Source organism: Scatophagus argus, chromosome 18 (assembly GCF_020382885.2).
Source record: "Scatophagus argus isolate fScaArg1 chromosome 18, fScaArg1.pri, whole genome shotgun sequence".
Classification (NCBI taxonomy): Eukaryota; Metazoa; Chordata; class Actinopteri; family Scatophagidae; genus Scatophagus; species Scatophagus argus.
Genome location: NC_058510.1, coordinates 21,956,664 through 21,976,759, shown reverse-complemented (window position 1 = coordinate 21,976,759; position 20,096 = coordinate 21,956,664). Strand labels below are relative to the sequence as shown.

At 41.2% G+C, this 20,096-nt stretch overlaps 1 protein-coding gene and 1 pseudogene across 3 annotated transcripts in view; both read right to left on the bottom strand.

Moving 5' to 3' along the window:
* Window positions 1-3,693: 3,693 nt before the first annotated feature.
* On the bottom strand, window positions 3,694-8,651 carry LOC124050007 (annotated as a pseudogene).
* Window positions 8,652-18,074: 9,423 nt separating this feature from the next.
* The window catches only part of LOC124049315 (ATP-binding cassette sub-family D member 3), a 53,746-nt gene continuing 51,724 nt past the window's right edge, over window positions 18,075-20,096 (bottom strand). For all 3 annotated transcript variants that reach the window (XM_046370806.1, XM_046370805.1, XM_046370807.1), the window contains one exon: window positions 18,075-20,079. In XM_046370806.1, the coding sequence (XP_046226762.1) occupies window positions 20,002-20,079 (78 nt within the window). In that variant the 3' untranslated portion in view covers window positions 18,075-20,001. The remainder of the gene's footprint in view (window positions 20,080-20,096) is intronic.

Genomic DNA, 20,096 nt, shown 5'->3' with positions numbered 1-20,096 from the left:
GCGCCCTGACACCTTATCTGGACCTGCAGCCTTGTTGGTGTTGATCCTCCTCAGAGCGGAGGTCACTTGGTGCAGCTGCAGGACGAGAGGCTGCTGCTGCACCTCTGGCTGAGGAAGGTGTGCAGTTCTTCTGCTGCTCGGAGAGTCGAAGCGTGCAAAGAAGCTGTTTAAGGTGTCAGGTAGGGTCGGGTCATGGCTGACCTGCTGGTCATTCCGCTTGTAGTCCGTGATGGTCCTAATGCCTTTCCACATGTTACGTGGATCGTTGTCATTGAAGTGCTCCTCAATGCGCTGCTTGTGCCTGTGTTTAGCCAGAATGAATGCAGTTTCTTCACAGAACTGTGCACAATCAAAGTTTTTGGCTTAGATGTTGTCAAATATCACTGAATTAGACAGAAAACATGGTTTGACCTTCGTTTCTCTCAAATTCCAGTTTATCTCACAAGACGTATTTTAAAACCTGTTTTCAGTGAGTAAAAATGAGTTTCAGCATTTTGAGTGCAGTTTTCTCACAGACCTGTGCACAATCAAGGTTTTGGCTTATTATTCGTCAAATGTGACTGAATTAGACAAGAAACAAGGTTTGACCTCTATTTCTCTCAAGTTCCAGCTGATGACAGAGCAAGTACTTTATGATCTGTTTTTAGTGAGTTAACATGAGTTTTGGCATTTTAAGTACAGTTGTCTCAAAGATCTGTGCACAAACCAGTTGTCTTGATATTCGTCAAATGTGACTGAATTAGACAGAAACTATGGTTTTGACTTCTGCTTCCCTTAAACTCAGCCTCATGGAACCTCATGGTTTACTTCAGGGTTTTTTTTTTGTTTGTTTGTTTTTTTCAGTTTTCAGTTTTGCAGCTTAGTTAATTTCTCATATGTGGTTCACTGTGTTTCCTTGTCTGTTTTTTTTTGCATGTTGTCAAATCTTATTTTTCTTGTTTTCCAATTGAAAACAAAAACATAATTAAATAATAACATATATATTCATATATGTATGTACATACTGTTTTTGCTTTCATTAACATCCCTGCTCATTTCTCTTGCTTCATTGCGTCACTTCCTGATGCAGGATCTTACAAACATGAAACTAATCTTCATTTTATGCCGCATGTGCAAATTCTAGTCTTTTGATAGCAGTCCTGTGTTAACAGTCTGTGTTGAAAATTCCCACTTTCTCTCCCAGAGCCGCTGAAGCAGCACGGGTCATGTGACTGGGTGCAAACAGGGGATCCATTTTCTATACTGCTTATCCATCAGGGGTGACACACAAAAACAGACAATCACGCTCACACCTAGGGGCAATGTGCATGTTTTTGGAATTGTGGGAGGAAGCAGGAGAACCCAGAGAAAACCCACGCAGGCACCAGGAGAACTTGCAAACTCCACACAGGAGGGCCCAGACCAGGATTCAAACCTGGAACCCTCTTGCTAAGAGGTGACAGTGCTAACCACTGCACCACCGTGCTGCGCAGCACACAAAAATGGTCATTTCTACTTGCAAATATAGGCCTGCTTACATGATTTATTAATCACAATTAACAAATTTTAATACTTATTTTATGTAATCAACAACCAATCGTTATACTTTGGTAGATCATAAAACAAATGTTTACATGCTTTCTTTAGCTTACTTGATCACCATGGTGGTTTATAAACTGAAATAGACATTTTTTGCAATGATAAAGTCAGCTCCAAGTCAGCAGTGTCTGCATATATTAGATGGATGGATTTCCCCACTATATATGGACATTTTATAGAAGTCAGAAATATACCGTACTACATCAGACTCACTGCTCACTTTCAACTGCTGCAGGGTGGTCTTTAAAGAACACAATGTCGGTTGTCTTATATACCTGTTGGGATCTCTAGCCATGTGCTCATGAGAACAATAGAGAGGCCTATATGTAACCCAAGAGACCTGAACTAGAATGACGAACCGTTAGAGTCCCCCCCATGACGTACACCTCGTTGTAAAGTGCTGTGACAGAGAGTTGCTCCAGGCTCTCGTAGCTTTCCAAGTCGCCGAAAGGGAGCAACACTCAAACGTTTGATTATTATCAACTGTAAAATTCTGGGTCACAGTCTTCAACTCGCTGGCCGAAAAACAGACTGCTGTATTTTTTCTGTAACTTCTCCTTTTTTTCTTTTTCCGACGTGGATCGCTGGGCAATCAGCTGATCACGTTAACGAGCCGCGTGCCAACTTTGAAACAAAGTTTGTTAATTTCTTCACCGGTGATTTTCCCCGCTGCCGCCGAGGGACACAGTGATATGTCGCATCACCAGAGGCGAACGTTTAAACTGCTGTAACATTCATGTATTTTTTATGTGCTGTTGAAAATCACTATCTTATCAGTTCAATTTCGGCCCGTAGGGAGAACCACCCCGCCGATAGTTGGTGCACAGAAGAATGACAGGCAGATGTCAACAGTAGACATTGGGTTGGTCATAGAGCCGGCTACAGTTCAACTTGAAGATCTGGATGGAGAGATACCTGCAGAAAGATGTTGTGCACTTGTAGGAGCAATTTGGTTATTGGCAAAAGAGTCAATGATTATCGGGAATAATCATTAAAGCAAAAATCAGTGTATACTTTATACACATAAATATCGGGGCACCATCCTGTCACCAGGGACCAATAGCCAAATTAATTAATAGGAAAAACAGTCTCTTAAAATTGTGAAGGATGAATCCGAGCACTGGCTGTCATGAATTCAGCTGTTATTACAAGTACATACACAATAACCACAGACAACAGGTTAAACTATAACAGGATTTATTAACCAGCAACAACCATCCATAGATAAGTATCACTTTGTAATAAACACTATTACAGTCTAAGTTTTATCAACACACATTAACTATTAACTAAAGATAACACAGGTACAGCAGCAAGAGTATATCTATACATAGGTGTGTATATATACAGGAGTGTGTGTGTGGGTGTGTGTGTGTGTGTGTGAGAGAGAGACAGATGACAACAAACAAGGTGGAGGCTAACAAGCTAGCCAGGTAGCAGCTAACAAGCTAGCGGCTAAAAACAAACAAAATGGCTTTCGCCTCACCGTTCAGAAAGAAGAATGTGAGGAAAGATAGAAATGAAAATACGAGAAACACAACCCAAATAAAGAATCCACTCCAATTCTTTGGAGCCTCGCGTATCACCACACAATAGCGGAGTCAGTAAACCGGAGCTTATCTGCTCAGCTATTGGTCCTTTAACCGGTGACGCGCGGTCTCGCTGAAACGGAGAAAGTCACCGTTGAAGAAGTTAACAAACTTTGTTTCGTCCTTAACAAAGTCGGCGCGCGGCTCGTTAGCGTGCGATCAGCTGATTGCCCAGCGATCCACGTCGGATGAAGAAAAAAAGGAAAAGTTACAGAAAAAATACAGCAGTCTGTTTCTCGGCCTGCGAGTTGCAGAACTGTAACCCGGGATCTAAGATGATGATAATCAAACGTTTAAACTCAGGAATTTATGACTAGGTGCACGTCATGAGTGGGGTCTCTAACAGTTAGTCACTCTAACTCAGGCTTTATGAGTTACATGTAGGCCGCTCTATTGTTCTCCAGAGCGCATGGAGAGAGATCCCAACAAAGATATATATATAGAGAGAGAGAGAAAGGGAGGGAGAGACACAAGACTACGAGGAGAACTGGACACACAGTTAGTGACAAAATAATGAACTGTATGTTAATCTGACGAGGGGAGAGGATAGAAGAGGAAAAGGAGGAGGGGAAACTGCTTGGTGGATCATGTTTGTAATAGTGTTTATTGCAAAGTGATATTTATCTCTGGATAGTTGTTGCTGGTTAATAAATCCTGTTATAGTTTAATTTGTTGTTGTCTGTGGTTATTGTCAATGTAATTGTAATAACACCTCATGACAGTGCTCGGATTTACCCTTCATATTTTTAAGAGACTGTTATTTCCCACTTATTAATTTGGCTATTGGTCCCTGGTGACAGGGTGGTGCCCTGATTTTTATGTGCATCAAGGATACACTGATTTTGCTTTAATGATCATTCCCCATCATCATTGACTCTCCTACTAGTGCAAAACATACCATTGGTATGCAGGGTCTGTGATAAAAAAATTTCATCCATTATGCCAACATGAGTGAAGCATAGAGCAATGTAAAGTCATAAGCAGAGAGCACACTTCATCATTTTAGGTCTTGTCCATTCATTTAGACAAGCCTGTTTTATCTGCTAGGGTTATTCTTCTGCAATCAGTCTCAGAAACTCTAACAGTGTGTCTTATGATGTGATATGGCTTTCATCATAAGCACAAATCACAAGAACCTCCTGACCCGGCCCAAGCTCTCTAAGAAGACGAGGAAAAACTCCCCCAGATCTTGAGGCCAGACGAAAAATAGGAAGAAACCTTGGGAAAGGCGATTCAAAGAGAGATCCTCCTCTTCACGGAGAACCCGTAGAAGCATGGCGGATGGTCCAGGTGAATTGGTCCGAGCTTTCCCGCTGTAAAAAACCAGAACAGAAATACTTCTTGTATTGCGTGTATTGTATTGGTTTGAACTCAGCATGTGTGTGAGTGTAGTGTTGGTTTAGCTGAGCCATGGGTGAAGCTGGAGCTCCGTCAGGGAATGTCGCAGTATGTGGGATGTGTTTAAACACTTCTGCAAGAAATCCTGGCAATCTCGGAGGGAAAGAAAAACGAGGAAGTTGGAGCTGACAGCTACAGTTATTCCTCAGAAGGTGAATGGAAATGAACAGCTCTGTGTTTGCATATGAGTGCGTTTTTCTTATCTCATCGCTGATTGGCAGCTCGTGTCTGAGGAAACTTGTGGTATCGAATGGAACTGTTCTGTGGAGCAGCTCATATAAGACCACTCCCATCTGCCACACTGTGGTGGGGCCGGGCCTGTAGGCATAATGAATGTACCACTCTGGAGGGACGTGTTTGGGGGTACCTACAATACACAGAAGTGATAATAATTGAGGATGAAAAGTGGCTTTCTTTAAACATTAAAGTCACAGGCAGGCAAATTATTGAGAGGCAGAAGGAAAAGTCAGATAGCTTACCATAGCAGACACGGTAAACTGATTTTTTTCTTGAAGAAACAGCTTAGTCCATAGTCAATGACACGAACACGTGGCACATCTGAGCTGGTCTCAATCAGGATGTTTTCCGGCTTCAGCTCCTGGTCTAGATCATACCAGCCCAGGAGGGACACAGGTGCTGATTCCCCCATTATTCCAGTTCTTCTGGCTTGGAGTTTTAACATCACAGCCACCTCAGCTGAGAGTTCTTTCCCATTTCGCTGCTGAGACATTGAAGCAAAATGGTGTAAGAGAAGGAGAAGCTCCATAGGTTTACAGAAAAGCATGATTCATCAAATACACATTCACTGGGCTGAGTGCAGTATCCTGTTTGGTGTTGCTCACTTACCTCTTTGCACAACACTTTGTCTTTTGCTATGTGTTTGATTTTAACCTACAAGACACAAATAGAACTTTGGTTAGCACTTCCTAACCAGACTGTGTGTGTGTATATGAGTGAGTGTGTGTATGAGTGAATGTGCGTAAGTGTATGTTTCACAATGTGTGTATCATACTCACAGGTAAATGATCTTCTTTGCGGTAGCCATCAAACACACATCCACAGCCTCCTTCACTGACATGATTCTCCTGCTGGTATTTGGCCTCAAATTCAGCTAAACAGACAAACACGTGTTTTGTGTAACCGCAATTGCCAGGAGCATCAATTACACATTAAAAAAGGTCTAAAATTAATCCTTTCTACTCTGATTCTGAAAATGATGGGCCGCTGTGTGGAACAAAGGAAACAAAACTTGCTCATCCTTTCTGGCATATACTCCACTGAAAATATTTTGAAAATGATATATTTATCATTATCTCATGGTCTTTCTCTGTGAATGTAGGTTTTGTTTTGTTTGTTCAGGTTTGACATTTAACTAATGATGTTGAACACTACCTTCACATGATTAGCTTGCCATTGTCAGTGTCCGCAGATGAGGATGCTGATTCCCTCTCAGCCTGGTTGTAGATAAGTCTTGTCCTCTTTGTCTTTGAAGGTTCATCTCCACCTTCTCTGACTTTTCTCTTCAAGTTTTGATTAGCAATTCGTTCTTAGTGGCCAGCCATGATAATATTTCAGAAATTTCAAATCTGATAACTTCAAGTAACAAGTGAATGTTGATCCAACATGCGTGTCTGAGTTCTTCCAGGGTTCAAAGGCACGTGTTCTGGCAAACAGAACCCGGAATGTGCTCTGATGACATGAATTGGTTGGTGTTCCTAGTAGTGTAACTTGTATGTGAGATGTCAATGTAAATTATCATTATTATTATTTTTATATTTCTTTATTTTTACTAAAAAAAATGTAGCCAATGAGAACAGAGTTTCCATGAGCTTTTAGGCCACTCACGAGAGGTGCAAAAACTTCAAAGTTTTCCATATCCAAAGTGTCATGCATCATCTGAACTGTACAAGGGCTGAGTCATTCACACATGCTTTGTGCAATTCTTGAGTTGTGACAGTGAAAACGACTGATCTGTAAGGTCAATGATATCCTGTGGTGCCTTCTGTGATGCATGGAGAATAGTTTGCATTTTCAAATAGATTGGAGGAACTCCAGTGTAAATAGTCTTTCTGTACTGTGTACAGCTGCAGGTACTTTATTTTGACTTTATATTTACTTTATTAAAGGATTATCTTATCTTATCTTATCTTAAAGTTAAAGATTAAAGTGACATATTTTGTCATTGGAGGGAACTCACTCCAACGAAATTTGTTCTCTGCATTTAACCCACCCAAGTGACGTGCACACACACAGCAAACCCGGGGCAGTGGGCAACCGCGTGCAGCGCCCGGGGAGCAGTGGGGGTTAGGTACCTTGCTCAAGGGTAACTCAGCCATGGACACCGGGACGGGGAATCGAACCAGCGATCCACCGGTTACGGGTCCGACACCCTAACCGCTGATCCACGACTGCCCCATCTTACTACAACTGCTGCAACCCAGTCTGATGTTTTCATTTGCCTGCATTACATGTATTGTAAACATTTGTTTTAAACTTGCAAGCCCTAAATGAATGGCACCATTTCTTTCTTCCTTAAATGCCCTCTTAGATGTACATATCCCTCTCAACAAACGGCTGCTTAAAAATCACACACAGGGCAGGGAAAAACCTTATCAATAGTCAAATCATGACCGTCTCCATCTACCACCATTTTCCCAGAGTGTGTTCTCAACAAAAGTACCTTCAGCGAATTAAAAGTACTAAATGTGCACATGCAGTTGTTATATAGACAAAGTAAAGGTGGAACTGTGGAATACTGGCCATGGTAGAGCCTGTAATATCTCAAGAACTGTACTCTCATGGCACTAGAAAACACACACAATTTCAATTCCACCTAATGAGATGAAACAGCAAGAAAACAATGAAAGCCTGTGAAAGTCTAAACAGGAAACCTGTGGTTGCTTTTTGAGATCCTGAGGCATCACTTTTTGTGTCCTGGTAAATCAATTCTTTAATACACAAAAGCAGCAGGTGTTGGTTTAGACCAGGGGTGTCCAAACTTTTTTCACTGAGGGCCACATGCATAAAAATATAGAAGGGGCTGGGCCACGTACTAGAAATTAGGTATATAGCCTTAACTTTAGTGTATTAAAGTTAGAAAAATCAATTAAAAGTGGACAAATATGTTATATTGTTGAATATAATTAAAAACAAAACTGCCTTCATCACAGCTTTCCATACATGGATCTTAACTGATTTATTCAGAAAAAGCTTTGGTAGCTCATTCTCAGAACAGCAGCCTCAGATTTAGACAGAAGATTTACAGTACAGAGAAAAAACAATGGAATGGAACGGCTAAATTTCAAGCTTGTTATTTAAGTTATTAGGGTTAGCAACACACCTATTAACGTTCGTCTGAAACGGAAACAACATTAACAGACTGAACTGGACTTAATAACAGGAGTGCATATAATTTTGGTAAATTATTCTGGTGAGTATCAGCTGCGCTGGGTATGTAAATCGGGCCATCCAGCTGTGGTGCTGATCCGACGCCACTCGTCCCAAAAATCCGGGCAAATTCACTTGATCAAGGAGCAAATCTTCATCAGATGAGATCAGCTGACTTTGCGTGTGCAGTGTGTGCGCTGTGCACAGCGGTGTGTGTGTTAAGAAAAACGCATATAATAAAGTGGTGCGCAAAAGCAGGGTAGCGACAGAATTGATGCGCATTATTGATATTTGTTGCACATATTTGTTGGGAACGGCATTGCACTCAGTGGGAGCAGTGATGCTGCGCTTTGGATCGAAGGATGGCTGGCAGGTCTGGAGTAAACTTAGTGGTTGAGATGCGAAGGACATCATGGACATGGCTGTCGGTCACTTTTGTTCTCATTCTGCTTTTGTTCAGTGATGACAGCGAAAATGTTTGCTCACATATGTATGTTGAGCCAAACAGACTGATCATTCCTTTCGCGTGGTGTCTCATCAGAGGAAACTTTTCCTTTTCCAAGCTCCGGTAGAACTCGGGGAGGGCTGCTGATGTCGATTCTTCAGAGAATCAAATTCTTTGAAGAAATACTCACTCTCCCACCGTTTCTGAAATTTTCTGCACTCACTCTCTACCTTTCGCTTCTTTCGTTCTGCCATGTTGAGTAATTTGTGGTAAATTTCTTCTTCTTTGATTATTGTCCTTTTTGCTGGAGCAACTGCCTTGAAGGCCCTTGATCAACAGTAGCTCTCCCTGGTGTTAAAACGGAGAAGTGCAATACACTCAGGCAAAAGTTGAAGTGTGGGCCATATTCTATTCTATTTAAAAGAATTCTTGCGGGCCAATTAAAAATGGACCGCGGGCCGCAGTTGGCACCCCTGGTTTAGACGTAGTCAAATGTGACTGAAATAGCCAGAAGACATGGTTCAAACTCTACTACATGTACTTCATGGCCTGTTTTCAGTGAGTTTCAGCATTTGGGTTTCAGCATTTTGAGGGCAGTTTCCTCACAGACCTATGCACAATCACGTTTTTGGCTTAGAAGACATGGTTCAACCTTTGTTTCTTTCAATTTCCAGCCGATCACAAAGCAAGTACTTTATTACCTGTTTTTTGGTGAGTTAACATGAGTTTCAGCATTTTTAATGCAATTTCTTCACAGAATTGTGCCCAACCAACTTTTTGGCTTAGATGTTGTCAAATGTCACTGAAACAGACAGAGAACATGGTTTGACCTCTTTTTCTCTCAAGTTTCAGCTGATGACAAAGCAAGTACTTTATGACCTGTTTTTAGAGAGTTAACATGAGTTTCAGCATTTTAAGTACAGTTGTCTCAATGATCTGTGCACAATCAAGGTGTTGGCTTAGACGTAGTCACTGAAACCTGTTTTCAGCGAGTAAACTTGAGTCTCAGTATTTTGAGTGCAATTTCCTCACAGAACTGTGCACAATCAAGGTTTTGGCTTAGATTTTGTCAAATCTGATTGAATTAGACAGAGAACATGGTTTGACCTCTGTTTCTCTCATATTCCAGGTGATCACAGAGCAAGAACTTTATAGTCTTGTTGAAGCACACTTGCTTCCCCGAATAGGTTGATGTGAGAGAGTTAAAACAGAGTCGTTGAATAGCCTTAAAACAGAGTTATTTATTTAGAAACAAAGATCTTTGGAGATTCCACCACAGAGTTCAAGTCTGTTTCAGCCAAACGCCAAGTGGGATCTAAAGCACTCAAGGAAGTACATCATTATATATACTTTAAGATAACACCGGTTGTTAGTCTCAGCACCTTTTCACTCAAGCCAGAGGGGAGGGGTGGTGTATCTTCGCCTGTTGGTCAGAGTGACTTGAGATATGTTGTCCTTCTCCTACTATGCATGATGCCTCTATCTCCCTCAGAGTGTCCTGTCCAGTCCAGTCCATCTCGGCTCCGACCACTTGCTACATGACCTGTTTTTAGAGAGTTAACATGAGTTTCAGCATTTTAAGTACAGTTGTCTCAATGATCTGTGCACAATCAAGGTGTTGGCTTAGACGTAGTCACTGAAACCTGTTTTCAGTGAGTAAACTTGAGTCTCAGTATTTTGAGTGCAGTTTCCTCACAGAACTGTGCACAATCAAGGTTTTGGCTTAGATTTTGTCAAATCTGATTGAATTAGACAGAGAACATGGTTTGACCTCTGTTTCTCTCATATTCCAGGTGATCACAGAGCAAGAACTTTATAGTCTTGTTGAAGCACACTTGCTTCCCCGAATAGGTTGATGTGAGAGAGTTAAAACAGAGTCGTTGAATAGCCTTAAAACAGAGTTATTTATTTAGAAACAAAGATCTTTGGAGATTCCACCACAGAGTTCAAGTCTGTTTCAGCCAAACGCCAAGTGGGATCTAAAGCACTCAAGGAAGTACATCATTATATATACTTTAAGATAACACCGGTTGTTAGTCTCAGCACCTTTTCACTCAAGCCAGAGGGGAGGGGTGGTGTATCTTCGCCTGTTGGTCAGAGTGACTTGAGATATGTTGTCCTTCTCCTACTATGCATGATGCCTCTATCTCCCTCAGAGTGTCCTGTCCAGTCCAGTCCATCTCGGCTCCGACCACTTGCGTTTGATTACCAGGACCCAATTCACCTCTGGTGAGGAAGCCTCGTGTGCCCCCTCGTGTTGGTCCGTGACCTGTTTGGCAAAAGCTGAACCGAAAGCCTGCAGTTCTTTAAAATATGCTCTTGTAGTCAGGTTTTGTTTTCATCATTGTTGTCATTACCAATCCCAATTAACACTGTCATGGGACCTGGATAAGCTCTCCCTGTTTGTAGCTCATGAGGAGAGAACCCTGTGCTCTGGTTAATGGAGCTTCGAATGGACATGAGCACCAGGGGTAGGGCATCTAGCCAGGTCAGGTTAGTCTGTGCACATACTTTTGCCAATTTGTGCTTAACTGTTTAATTCTTTCAACCTTGCCCTGTGATTGCGGGTGGTAAACAGCGCCAAATGAATGTTTCGGCCCTAGCATTGCCTCCACCTGCTGGAGGTCTTGATTTTTGAAGTGAGTCTCATTGTCTGATTGATTTTCTCTGGGAACCCATGTCGAGGAATGTAGTGATTAATCAGAAACTTAATCACCGACTTGTTATGCTCCCTTTTTGTTGGCCACGCCTCTGGCCACTCTGTATACACATCCACACACATCAACATACCTGTACCCTCTTACTGTGGTTATCATATCTGTGTAATCTATGATAATTTCTTTCCCTGGTCATACTTCGAGAGGATACTTACCGGTTCGAGTTTGATGGTCGGTCTGGCATTGTACTTGGTGCAAAGTTCACATGTTCTTACCCAGTGTTTTACCATATCTTTCAAGTGAGGATCCCACTAGTTCCCCAGGTTTCTCAGCATCTGTGCCGCTCCCAAGTGCCCTACTCCGTGCACCTCCTCTAGCGCTGTTTTTCTCATGCCTAGGGGTAGAATGAGACGTCTGTCTGGACTCCACAGTCCTCCCACCTCCGTAGCTCCTCGGGCTTTCCAGAGCGTTTTCTCCTGTGGTGAGACCCCCTTTTGCAATCTTATAATGTGAGTTAGTTCTGGTTCAGTTCCATCTCTTCTTCTGAACACATTAGCTCCAGTTTTACCTGATACCCAGCTGCCATCTTTGCTGCGTGATCTGCTGCATTGTTCCCTTATTTCTACCTTGTGTTTGATGGGTTTGTTTATTGCAGTTATGTACATTAGCACTGTTTTTTCTCCCCCTTTTTTTCTGAAACAGAATGCCATTAAAAACTGCTTCTGTTCCAGAAACATCAAGGTAGAATGGCAACGTGTAGTCTGGTAAGGCCAATTCAGTGGCAGTAGCCAATTTTTGGAGACATCCCTGCTCCTTTCTGGAAGATCGCTCTGCCTAGAAGCTACCTTTAATTTGGCTTTACTTACCTTTACCTTTACTAACCCTTTTCTGGCTAAGTGTTGCAGGACAGAGCTGGTCGCTGTAAGAGAGACTGTAGCTGTGGTCGCCGCCAGGAGGGGACCATCTACGTAATGAATTAGTGTGGTGTTGTCTGGCAGAATGTAGTCACTTAAAGCCTATTTGAGGACCTGATTGAACAGCCCTGGTGACAGTGTGAACCCTTGTGGCAGCCTGGTGTACCCCAGCTGTCAACCCTTGTAGGTAAATGAAAATGTCACAGCACTCTTCTGTTAATGGGAGACAAAAGAATGCATTAGCCAGATCAATGCATGTAAACCATGATTGAGACGAATCCAGATTAGTCAGAGCCGCATATGGATTAGGCACAGGCACTGTAGTAGTAGAAAGGATGTTATTAATGGCTTTGAGGTCATGTGCCATTCTGTATTTACTTGTCCCTTTCTTTTCTGCGGGCAGGATAGGGGTGTTCCATGCGGACTGTGAGGGTTAGCCATGTCGCATGTCAATCAATGCGATATGTTTTAGCTTAGTAGTGAACATGAGGGATTTTTTGTGAGTGTCCAATCAGTCTGAGCCAGAGCGCGTTTAACCACGCCTCCCAGTTCTTTTGCCTGATGTTTAGGATGTAATGCTAGTGAGACGTGAGGAACCGCCTCTTCTGACACCATATACCAAGTTGATCTTTTGTGAGCATGACCGCTGCTGCAACTCCCTCTGGAGCCACATATATGTTGGTGGAGTGTATTTGCCGCATGTCCGCATACTGCTCTTCCACAGACTGGAGGAGGTATTGCCCTGTGGTTCTCAGACCTGTACAGGGGAGTCTGGTGCCATCTGGCAATGTCACTATGAGTCCGTCCGGGCTACACAGTATGGATGCCCCCAGCTTGATGAGGAGATCTCTCCCCAATAGATTGACTTTATAGACAGCACTAGGTCTGGGTCTCTTTTTTTTCTCTAACCTTACATTTATCTAGAAACTCGCATGGGTGCTGTTCAGGCGCCCACTGTAATTTTGGAACCATTGCAGCGTTGGGCAATGGACACTTCCCTCTCATTGCTTTGCCTATGTCAGTGCTTACCCTAGTGAATGGTGTGTTATTAGTAGAGTGACTCGTATTAGCCTCCTCCTAAATCTACCTCAGGTCTGCTCCCGTCATGCATCCAGCTGCCACCACTCTAAAGTCTCCAAGCGCCAGAGTCTGTCCTGCAGTGGGACTATCTAGTTTGTTTAGCCACAATCCCCCGCCTTCTGCCACTGGGGGCATTTTATCAACTATTGCTTGCACATCACCTAGTCCAAATGATTTGTATTTGACTCCCTGGCTGGTGGCAATTAAAGGGAAAATGTTCACCGTTGAGTGTGTGTGTTATCTCAAGGTCATAGGGTGTTTATGCTGCTCATGGGGCTCTTCATCCTCGCCTGGTAGGAGTGTGTGTGTACGGTGTGTACTATTCTATCGATGGCCTTGTCTTGGCAGTGCGCAATATTCTGACACTTCTAATTCGTTATCTGTCTGTTCTAGTGACTGCGTTGAGACTGAGGCGTTATTTAACACTCATTTGGCTGCAGAGGTGGTGGGTGTTGTGTATGGTATACTTACGAAAAGTTGACCTTACTCTATTGTCACTGTTGGGTACCTTCCCTGAGGGGACTCCCATGGTGCAGTGGAGGAGCGTAGGGTGGGGTCGGACCGGTGTGTTGGCCTCCTTCTTCTCGCTTTTCCGCTCTTCTTTCTTCTCTTGGTGTAGATGATTGGCACCCTGCCACCAGACCGCCAACTCGGACCATTCTCTCCCCTCCTCCTCATATGCTTTCCCTTCCTTCCTCCATTTTCCTTTCTTTAATCAATTTGCTGCTTCTTTCTGCCTCCTGACCTGCCTGCTTTCTTAGCCTTGTATTCTATTACCTTGCCCCATAACATCTTTCCCAAGGACACACTGTCCTTTAACTCTTTCCCTGTCTCCTTTTCCCATCCTTCTATCTTCTTTTTTACTCCCTCCATTTTCTTACACTTTTCTTTCTCTTCAGTCACCCCTGTCCCTGCCAGTATTATATCGCTGACAGAGGTTTCCACCGACCCTCAGGTCAACTCACCCTCCATTCTTAAAAATTATTATACCAATTAATTAATTAATTAATTGACTAATAATTAATTAAAATCTAAATTCAGCAGTCAGTCGGTGTAAATGGGATTCACCCAAGCCACAAGTCTTATTCAGTGAGCAGAGCAAAACAGCCAGTTTGTATGGAGTTCACCCGAGCAACTGACCCTTTTGACAAAAAACGGCCACTTTCGTTGAAGGTTTCACACCTTTGTTGCAAATAGGATCTCTGTCGTAAGAGAAAACACAAGCGTCCCACAGTGGAGGTAAAGTCACAGTAAGCACAACCCAGCAGATGATGCCTCAGAAGGGCTGAGTGTGTCAAGGTTTCTCGAGAATGAAAGGTGGATTTGTGGCTGTAGCATCCGGAGATTAGTATGATTGATGCCATCCTGGGATCTGGTGATTAGTACCATTGATGTCTGAGGTCTGGTGATTGGTAAGAACGATGGTTTCATGGGGTCCCTCAGTGATTATGAGCCCAGCCCTAAAGGCATATGGCACATAGGAAAATGGTCTTTCTCCCCCCTCTCTTGGTGTCTTGGAAAGGTCATTGGTTAATTTCTAGATGTATACACCTCCCGCTAGCGTGATCTTTATTTGGCCTGGATCCGCCCACATGCATATATTGGATGCTATGCTTCTTGTAATAAACTTTTTATACAAGTGTCATTTTATACGGTGTCAGCGGAGATCTCCTTCAACATCTTCACATCATCACTATCAATTATACAACATGACCCAGAATGCCTGGGAGCTCAAGCATACATGGCCAGTGGGAACTGTGGATTGTGATTCACTGAAACAAGATGACCCAGACGTCAAAGGTCACACGGTGGTTTGTAATGCTGTGAATCTAGATGCTTCAATTTCAACCCATACAGCAAGTTTCTCTATTTCTTCTCAGACTGGACTAGACTATTGTAAGCTGTTGCCTGGATTAAAAAACCCAGCGACTGCCTGCTAGCCCTGGCCACCAGAATGAAGGAGCTCACCTCTGTGAACACACGCTCGTGCAAGCAGAAGGTAACATCTCATCTGGAAAAGCGAGGCGTCTGGACTTGTGAAGATTAGGCTTGGAGACTGTTTTTTTTATATTATATAGCGTTGTTTATATTTATATTTATTTTGTTAGGCAATTGGGCTTATACCGGGACCGGGGAAACCAATTTCGTTCCACTCATGTTCTAACTATACACAGTATTTGTTCTGTTCAGTTAGACTTTGATGGAAAAAGAAGTCAAACCATGTTTTGAGTCTATTTCAGTCACATTTGACTAATTCAAAGACAAAAGGTTGATTTTGTACATTTCTGGGTGAAAACAACAGTCTAAATGCTGAAACTTATGTTTTCTCATTTACAACAGATCATTAAGTACTTGTTCTGTAATCAGCTGGAATTTGAAAAAAAAAAAAACAGGAGTCAAACAATGTCTTCTGTCAAGTTCAGTCACTTCTGAATAATTATAAGCCAAAAACTTGATTGTGCACAGTTCTGTGAGAAAAGTATACTTAAAGTGCTGAAAACTCATGTTCAGCGAGAAAACATGAGTTTCAGCATTTTCATACATTTTGTCTGCTGTTTCCTGATCACAGCACATACTTTATGGCCATTAGTTTATGCATTTTCAGTACAGTTTTCTTACAAAAATCGGTACAATCACGTTATTTGGTTTGGAATTAGTTCAAAAGTGACTGAATTAACCAAAAAATATGGTATGACTTGTGTTTCAAAGCATAATCCAATCGAATACACTGCAGGTACTTTGTGGTCTGGTTTGAGTGAGAAAACATTTTTAATCAAAATTGATTGAATTAGAAAGAAAACATAGTTTGACTCCTGTTAGTTCAGGAACTCTTTATCCTGTTTCCAGTAAGAAAACATGAGTTTTAGCATTTTCAGTGTTATTTTCATCCAGAAGTGTGCACAGTTACGTTTTTGTCTTAGAATTAGCCAAACTAGACAAGAAAAAAACACAAGGATTGACTTCTGTTTTATCCATGTTGAAATTGTACTCACTACATGTTGTTAGTTTTCAGGGAGAATACATGAGATTCACCATTTTCATCATTGTCCTCTTACAGAAGTGAGCACAAATCAAATTGTTGGCTTAGAATTCAGCATTTTCATTTACAAGAAAACTGGAGTTTCGGGCTGTTGAGCATAGTCATGTTACAGAAGTGTGCACAATCAAGTTTTTGGCTTAGAGTTAGGCAATGCTCACTGAATAAGATAGAAAGCATGGTTTGACCTGATTCTTAATTGATTTTTTACCCCTTATTCCAAATGACACAACACAGGTACCTTTTGGTTTGTGAAAGGTCTCTGAATAATACCAATCACATGGGTAGACTTTTGTTTTCACTGAGAAAACATGAGTTTCAGCACTTTTTGGGTACCAATCATACAAAAGTGTACTTAATGAAATTTCTTGGCTTAGAATTAGCCAAAAATGACTGCATTAGACATTTTTAATTAGACAATTTGACTTTTGTTTTTTCCATATTTCAACTGTATACATTGCATTTTTGACATGTTTTAAGTGAAATAACATGAGTGTTAGAATTTTCATTGTAGTTTTCTTCCAGTGTTTATTATCAATTTTTTTGGCTCTAAATTAGTCAAAAGTAATTGAATAAGAGATGTACTGTTTTCAGTTTGAATATGGAGGAAACAGAAGACAACCCATCACCTGAAGTTGGAGAAGTAGCTTGTGACTTGTGGGCTGCTGATTCAATTCCCTGTATCAGTAGGAGTATTTCTTTTTTGGGGGGTGGGGTGGGGGTGGTTATTAACCCTCCATTATTAACAGCTGACATGCCCTTGAGCAAGGCACCTAAACCAATAACTGCTCCCCGGGCACCTGACATGGCAGCCCACTGCTCCTGTGTGTGCTCATTGCATGTAATTTGCCAATAAAGATACTTTTTCTTCTTCTTCTTCTTCAGTAACCACAGAAAAATTACAAGCCAAATTTATACTTTATGTACTAATATACTTTTGAAAGGGACAAAATTAAAAAATGCTGAAAGTCATGTTTCTCACTGAGAAAAGGACGGAAAATACATGTACATGTACACTGTGTTGTTTCAGTACAAAAAAACCCCAAAACAAACAAACAAACAAAACAAAACAGATGTCAAATAATACTATCTTTCTTATTCAGTCACCTTTGAAGAATTCTTAGTTAAATGTTTCTTTTTGCACACTTCTATCATTAAACCAAGTTGAAAATGCTAAAACTCGTGGTTTCACAGTCAAACACTATTACTGGTCTTATTCAGACACCTTTGGCTAAGTATAAGCAAAACTCCTCTTACAGAACTTTTGTAAAATTCTTACTGAAAACAGGCCAACAATTACCTCTTTTCAGTTTGAATTTGGAAGAAACAAATCAATACATGCGATCTGTCTCATTCAGCTATTATCAACCAGTTCTTAAACAAAAACTTAAATTTGCCAGTTTCTTTAATAGAAGTACACTGAAAATGCTGAAATTCATGTTTTCTCACTGAGAATAGTCCACAAAGGAGATGTATTGTGCCAAGAATCAACTTTTTTTATTTTAGTTGAACACACACATGCAACACCCGGCAAATTACATGCAGTGAAACACACACAGGAGCAGTGTGCAGCATCAAGCGCCCAGGGAGCATATTGGGGGGTTAAGTGCCTTGTTCAAGGGCACATCAGCCGGCTAATAAAGGGGGGGGAGCATTTTTATCGTATTAATCACTCCACCACACCCAAATTTTTCCTGCCCGTCCGGTGGGGGAATCGAACTAGTGACCCTCCGATCACAAGCCGCTTCTCCAACCTCTAGGCCACAGCTGAATACATAAAAAACAGAAGTCAAACAATGTCATTTTTCTTATTCAGTCACCTTTCACTAATTCCAAACCAAATAACCTTATTTTGACATCATAAAACCAAAGTAGATCAATGACCCAGCTCTTTCTAAACACGTACATACATACACACGCATTCCCACATACATGCATAAATATACGCACATGCATGCATGCACACATACACAGTGAGAGAAGCGCGTGTGAGAGAGAGGGAGAGCTCTTTATGAAAATTAATTACTCCTACAGTTCATTTTTTAATTCAAATTCAAAGTAAGATCATAACACAATAATAACACATTAAAATTAAGTTACATTATAGTAGAATAACAGAACACCGAGGAGTTGAAATGGCAGAGGGTCTGTGAAGGGATGTGTATACTCATGTTCCGGTGAACTGACAGATGCCTCTTTCGCATTTTAGATTCTGTCTCCTGCTTCTTGGAGCATATAAAAGCTGTTATCAAGGTAATCGTGTAATCCCATAACCCAAAAATATATAGATTAAAGTATTTCATAGATGAAAATGGCTAGTAATAATAAGAAAAAAAGTCTAATAATTCCTTGCTGTTCAATATGGAACCCATGTCTTCAAATCTCAGATAACTTGATCGACAGGCCACTGGAAAAGTAGGTTACTGCAACTGAGCCACCAAGGTATATTATTCTCTGCTCCCTCATGGACAGCTCATACTTCCCACCTCTCATACCCAAGAGCAAAACATAATGGAATCAAACAATTACAATCTCGCAACTCCCAAAAAAACTAAAGGGAGAAAAGGCAATACATTATGGAGAACTAACTCATTAATTGTTGGAATTAAAAATAAACTTTGAAGGGATCACTCTTTATTAAAGCTTTTTAACGTAAAATAATTAATCATTAGTCAGTAAGTTTGTGGCACTGTGAAATTCATTCCCAAGCTCTGACAAAAACAAATTATACCATGCAGAATATTCCTAAAATACAACATTTAGATCTATACAAAATAATCCCTCTTCAATCATGTCCTACTAGAAGTGTGTGGCGGTATCTGTATCTGGAGAGAGTATGCCCTCTATCTGTATTTCTTATTCATTTTTTAATTATTATTTTGCTGTGCAAATTGGTTACCGAGGTCAGCACTTCCAATTTTGTCAATGCTGCCAATTTATATTAAGTTGAAGTTAAACTTAACTTAGCTTAACTCAACTTTCCTGCATCCAGGTCTACCTACCTGTGTTCTATGGAGGCCCTGTCAAACCAGCACTGAAATAGTGACATTTTTTAACAAAATCACTTAAATTCAATGGACTCTGTAATTAGGGCACTCAGTAAGAGGTACAATTTTGCCTTAAGTTCTAGCCAGATTTTTTTTTGTTTTGTTTTGGTCTCTTGGGAGACACCATAACCTTGTAATTTCATATTTTCAAAACTCTTCTGAATGCCCGAGTGAGTGATACAGTAGTATTTTCCAGTTTCCTGATAGTTGCTGAGGATAGTGATAAGCAGGTAGCACTAATTGTCTGCAGCTGCAGAGGCAGAGCAGTTATGGTTCAATAGCATTTTAGGCCCCTTATCATGAAAAGAGGGAGCAGTGAAATGCAGACAAAGCACACACTCAATCTTGTCCCTCTCTCGGCTACTTTGCACTTACTGACTGGGGGTAATAACAAGGAAACACAGGCAGGAAAAGAGATCTAGATAAACACACACTTTTAGTGGGTCCTGAGTTATAAGTAAGAGAAGTTACTTTTTATATATTTGAACACTGTCTGTGCACAGGGATGGGTAGGGAAACCTGGTATTAAAAAGGTCCTGGGGCTAAATATCTAAACCCTGTAGTATCGATGAGCTCCGACATTACTGTTGTTATTTTAAGATAACAATAACTGCCAGCCTTGGCTGGTGTCAACTTCTGTCAGCTATGGAGAGTTTAGCTTTAATAAGAACCTACAAGGCAGTCAGGAGTGATGATTATAATCACAATAAACAAATTATTGATTAGACAAGTGATGCTTTAAATAGCAAAAAACAAAGAAAACAAGTCTGAGTGTTAGAAATGATTAAAAACATTATTTTCTAGTTTTAGCTGTGCAAAGAACTAATAGGCTGGCTTCATCAGAGCAGTGCATTTTGGGCAAATGTCAGTTAAGAGCCAAACTCTACAGTTTCTTCGGTGATGGGCTTGAACTCGTAGTTCCCTCTTCCATCCATGTGGAGATAATACTTCATGACATAGATAA